General features: G+C 32.5%; 1 protein-coding gene across 1 annotated transcript; it reads left to right on the top strand.

Annotated features, from left to right (window-relative positions):
• The first annotated feature begins 1,913 nt into the window (after positions 1 to 1,913).
• LOC119545131 (vomeronasal type-1 receptor 3-like) lies at positions 1,914 to 2,708 on the top strand. The gene has a single exon (XM_037850730.1). It carries the CDS (start codon positions 1,914 to 1,916, stop codon positions 2,706 to 2,708), a length of 795 nt encoding a protein of 264 aa, XP_037706658.1.
• The last annotated feature ends 3,204 nt before the right edge of the window (positions 2,709 to 5,912 follow it).

The raw sequence follows: 5,912 nt of genomic DNA, 5'->3' as shown, positions 1-5,912 counted from the left end.
TTGTCTCTCCTTTTCCATTCCCTTTGCCAAAAAGGACTTCTGCCATCTTGGATTAATGCATATCCTCATTCAGTTTGGGCACAGGTTAACTAATAAAGGCTTCAAAACATCTTAATTACAAATAGGTATACATTCCACGGCCAGGGGCTGTGATGTGAACTTAACTCTTGTGGTATGCATAATTCATTTCCCAACAAATTTATTCTTTTATTATTTTCTAATATACACATCTCATGCCCAAAATTCTTCTGTAAACACTGCTTTAGCTGCATCTGAAATTTTTGAAATATTCTGCTTTTGTTTTTAGTTCAACAGATTTTTACATTTTCATTTAGAGTTCCTCTCTGATCCTTGGGTTTAATTTGCAGTGTTTTTTTAATTAATTATATTAAATATTTTCTTTCAAATATTATTAAATCAAACATTAGGGGAATTTTCAAGAGACCTTAATACTTTTTGAATGTTTACATCCAGTCTTATCCTTGGCTATATCTATTATGGTATAACTGAATTGATACTTTGAGTGAGAATATAATATATTCTACATTCAGGGCACACAGTGTACCAAAATAAATTTGAGATATATCTGGGTTAAATGTACAAAATAAATGATACTAGTATCTATTCCACAAATTTCTTTATTCTGCAGATGTTTTTTGTTTAACCTAAGCAGAAAAATGTAAAATGACAAAATATTTACTTTAGGTTATATCAAATTAGGTTCTTTAAAAATATTTATGTTTCTATTCACATTTCTTATAAAAAAAATCTATTAACATGAAAACGTAGCCAAAAATTACAAAATACATATAAGATAGAAAAATAATAATAGATAAAATTTTTATAAACACTTTTAAACGTCAGTAAATCCTCATTAGATGTTCTTGTTTCTATACTTTTTGTTTTTTTTAAGACATTGTATGAATTGTTAATTATAGAGAAAAATGAATGGAACAAAAAGTATTTAAAAGTTCTTCCTAATTCAGAATTACATGCCTGCAAGTTACAACACAGAAAGTTAAATCATCACCATATTGTCAAAACCTTAAATATTGATCACATTCAATGCTTGTATGATTGAGGGAAGTTTGGATGCTAAATATTTAGTAAAAGAGATTTTTTTGATAGCCCTTCTTTGTAAAAAAAACAATGGCAATGGCTATGAACAGATGATACAAGCTAATCAGAACAGCATTTATTGTAAGGAAAATTAGGAAATGGCTTTAAGCAAAGGAAATGCAGTTGTAAATGTTGCAACATTAGCATAGCAAATATTTTTAGGTATTGAAATTATGGTAAGAATGGCTTCTTATATAAAAAGTACTTTAACTATAATGTTAATTGAAAATGGGGGATACATAATTGTATATGCAATAGGATTCTGTATAAAAAAGCATGCATGAAAAATGTCAGAGTATGGCATATTCTTACCATGGCATGTTCTTCTGGTTATTCTGTATGAATGATTGATGAATATTTTAAACTTTTTCCTCTATACTGCTTTTTCAACATTTCCTCCACTAAACAGTTGTTACTTTTACAAAACATACACAGTAGCAATTCAATCAAAGGCTATAAATGGTATCTTAAGAACCATCTGAGCATAATTTGGCCTTTCACTGCAGCCTGCTTTTTTAAATAAATACAGTGAAACATGCAACCAATTCTTTCTAAACCTTAGGAAATATATCTAATAGTAATTACATCAACACTACTGGAATAAAACCATACCTGTATGTGTGGCCCACTATTTCATAATATTGAAAATCCATCTCTTTGTTTGGTAGAACTGACTACAGAATGCGCTATTGTGCAGTGTTCTCAGCTTCAAAAGATTGTGCCAATTTCTCTATATAATTTTATGTATATGGGTTTCTTGGATTTTGTTTTAGTGCTAAGACAGTCACCAGGAAATGCTTTCAAAAGATACGATCTTTGGAATTTTCTTCCTGTGTCAAACTGGCATTGGGATTCTGGGGAACTCCCTGGTGCTCTCGGTGAGCTCCTACATCTCCTTCACCCAACCTTCTCAGAGGAAGATCACAGATAAGATTCTCACACAATTGACTTTTGCTAACCTGGTTGCTATAATTACTCGAGGAATCCCTGAAACTATGTTCTCATTTGGAATTAAACATTTTCTGAGTGATGTTGGGTGTAAGGCTGTGATGTACATTTACACTGTCAACCGGGGTGTCTCCATTTGTTCAACCTGTCTCTTAAGCATAGTCCAAGCCATCATGATCAGTCCCAACAACTGCAGATGGTCATGGCTCAAACTCAAAGCCACCAATTTCATTTATCCTTCCGTTTTCTTCTTCTGGGCCCTCAACATGATAATCAATTTTCGTGTGATTACTGAGAGTTCAGCAACAAAAAATTACACTTCGGTTACAAATGGATTTTCTGTGAACTATTGTATCACACCAGGCATATACATTACTTTTGTAATTTGCATACTTCTTCGGGATATTGTCTTTTTGTTCTTCATGATGTTTGCCAGTGTGTACATTGTTATTCTCTTGTGTAAGCACCAGAAGAAATTACAGGAAATGCACAAGAGCAACCATATGCAGAAATTGTCTCCAGAAACAAGAGCCACACAAACTGTCCTTTGCCTGGTTACATTTTTTGTTTTCTTTTATTCATTCAATTTTTTCCTTATTGTCCACATAGCTTTTTCAAATCAAAACGATATTAATCTCTAGGTCATCAGTGTCTTTTTTTCATTCTGTTACCCAATTCTGTGTCCTTTCTTGTTGATCTACACGGATAGTAGGATTTCCAAAGCACTGCATATTCACAGAAAGTGAAGCGATACTGAGCTCCAAAGCAGTTAACTGATGAGTGTAACAACCACTCATTCTGTGGCACCCAAGGATTCCAAGAGACAATTTCTATTTTAATATAAGACCATCCTCCAAGAATTTAACTGAACACATCTAGCTATCAAGTATCTCACTTATTCAATCCTTGTTGGGTTATCTGAAAATAAATGAAAATAAGTCTTTTATTCAGCACAGACCAATGTCAAATTTTTGAAAGGACACTGTGAATGTTATCAAGGAGATATTCTTCATGGATATAAAATAAGTAAACAAATGTGATTTTATTTCTCTTATTTGAATATATCCATGGATAAACTGCTATATGAAAATTTGCTTTTACCATGTTAGGGCACTAAGGCTCTGCTCTTTAATCTCAGAACAAGTAGATGCATAGATTAGGAGACGACAACATGAACTCCTTTCTCAGAAATATTCCAATAAATATTAATTAGATGATACATCATGTTAATTTTATATGCACAGTTAGGTCCAACTCTTCTGGTATGCTTCCTTTGAAAGTACTAAAAATGAAAATACTCCTAATGTTAATAAGAAGAAAATGATCTCCAGTGTAGTTATTGGGAAGCACTTGGTGATTTCATTTTGCTTAACTACTGCTTCCCTTTGTTCCAGGGAGATGCAACTTTGTGAGATGCTGTAATATTTGAGTGTTGATTTGTAGTATATGTTCTGAACAATACATCCTCTCAACCCTGACAGAAAAGACTAGGGAGCCTGACATCGTGAAAATTAAAGCAAAACAAAACAGTATACTGAAAACTTTGCTTTGAGGTTTTTTTTTTTCCTTATGGTTGAATACAGTATATAATAAAATGAGATTAAATTAAGTAAAATATTTTCCATATCTTATATCCACATTTGTGAAAGTGAAGTCACTATATCATAGCCGAGTCTGCTGATCTGAGTTTTTTACATCCTTTTTTTCTGTATATCTGTGCCACTCAACCCTGTATATATCAGGACTCTCACGTTTATAATCCTTAAAAATAGCAATTAGGATAATTTTCTTAATACAAATGTTTGATATATCTGCTCTATTTTTTCACTTCCTTATATGAATTTTAAAAAATATTATTGGTATCTACATTTATTTTTCTGCTCCTTAAGGACAGGAACCAGGTGTTTTTCATTGCTCCTGCATTTGGTGTCCACCCTGAGATATCTGGTTCAAATTTAAGGTGCCTAACTTGTTGAGGTAACTAATCTCATCTGCTAATGAAACATGTTAGTATTGCCAATCCCAGAAACTTGACACCAATTTAGCCCTTGGTGGTCACCCTCACCTATATTGGAACTAAGGGTTTGGGGGGATGATATAAGGTGGTATTTTTGACAGTTTGCAAGTATTGTGAAAATCTTGCCCCTTCCACCAATGAGGCTACTGATGCTGATGTACAGTCAAGAAAAAGAGCCCAGGGAAAAGATTCCCTCTAATAGGAGCTCAGTTGCAAATCAGTATTTGATTCAAATATCTCTGTTCAATCTGGGTATACCTTGTGATTCACTCCAAGTCTCAAACAGAAACCCTTTACCCCTGAGCAGAAATCTGGATTCACCTGCCACCGGGAGCCTGATCATGAAGTGCCATTACTCAATTAACCCACGTGGAGTATATTACCTAAATACATAACTAAATATGAGACAACGTAAATATATTTCCTTATAACTCATTTCTTCTTTTACATAAAATAAAATTACATAGGGCATTAAAGTTTCTTGGATGCATTTATGAGAAATGAATATGTAATATGAGCATAATATGTAATATGTAATATGAGCATAATATGTAATATGAGCATAAAGGAAAGGGAGCAAGGAGAGCTATATTGGAGCATTGTTTTCTATAGTACTAAAATTGAGTTGGTTTTAATCCAAACAAGATTGTTTAACTGAAGATGCTAAGTGTAATCCCTGGGACAATCATTAAAAATTTACCCAGACGAAAAATAGCCAATGAAAAAGGAAGAAAATAACTATGGTACACTAGAAAATAGGTATTTAACATGAAAGAATGCCATAATGAGGAACTAGATGAAAACAAGCTTAGAGAATTACAGGGGAAAATTTACACTGAAACAAAATTAGTTGGAGACTTCAGTATCCCACTTTCAAAGATGGATAGAGCAACTAGGCAGAAGAACTTTTAGTATCTAAAAGACTTGAAAACACTCTAAACCATCTAGACCTACTAGAGTGATACAGAATATTTCATGAAACAGTAAAAAAATTCAGATTCTTCTCAAGCACACATGGAATGTTCTCAAAGGTAGACCATATGTTAAAGAATAAAACAAGCTCCTGGATTGAAAACATACAAGCATGCTGCCTGGTCACAATGCAAATAAATTAAATTAGAAATCAAATATAATTAACAGAAAAGTGAGAAATTCTCAAATATGTGGCTGGCAAACAAGAAGCTCTTAAATAAACGAGTCCCCAAAGGAAATACATTTTATATAAGAAAATCATTTGAGGTATATGAAAATACAATACAATATAGCAACACATAGGGATGCAGTTAAAGCTGTGCATATGGGGCATATATAGCTGTAAAACTCTATATTAATAAAAGACAACCACATGCATCAGTCACTGAACTTTCCTGGTTAATATTAGGAAAAGAAACAACAAAACCAATAGCAAGTATAAAGAAGGAAATAATAACATTTAGAGAATATGAAAGAAATAGAGCCTGGAAAAATATATAGAAAATCAATAAAACATAAGATAAATAACGACAAAACAAGATTTTAAAAATGGAAGATCCTCCAGCTAGATTAACTAAGACCAGAGAAAAGCAATACATTACTATCAGAATAGAAAGTGCATGTATCAGTAAAAACCTTACACAATTAAAAAGAAAACAGGAGTACAGTGAACAAATGTATGCCAACAAATTATGTAACTTTCATGAAATGGAACGTGGTTGGCATGCACTTTTAACAGTAAATCCTTAATAACCTGCATAACTCTATTGGAATTTATAAACAAGTTTAGCAATATTCTAGGAGGCAAGTGGTTTACAAAACTCAATAGCGTTTCTACTCAAAAAATGAAATTAAG

Source organism: Choloepus didactylus, chromosome 10 (genome assembly GCF_015220235.1).
Source record: "Choloepus didactylus isolate mChoDid1 chromosome 10, mChoDid1.pri, whole genome shotgun sequence".
Taxonomy (NCBI): domain Eukaryota; kingdom Metazoa; phylum Chordata; class Mammalia; order Pilosa; family Megalonychidae; genus Choloepus; species Choloepus didactylus.
The sequence above is the reverse complement of the archived record's forward strand: the minus strand, read 5'-3'. Positions and strand labels throughout refer to the sequence as shown.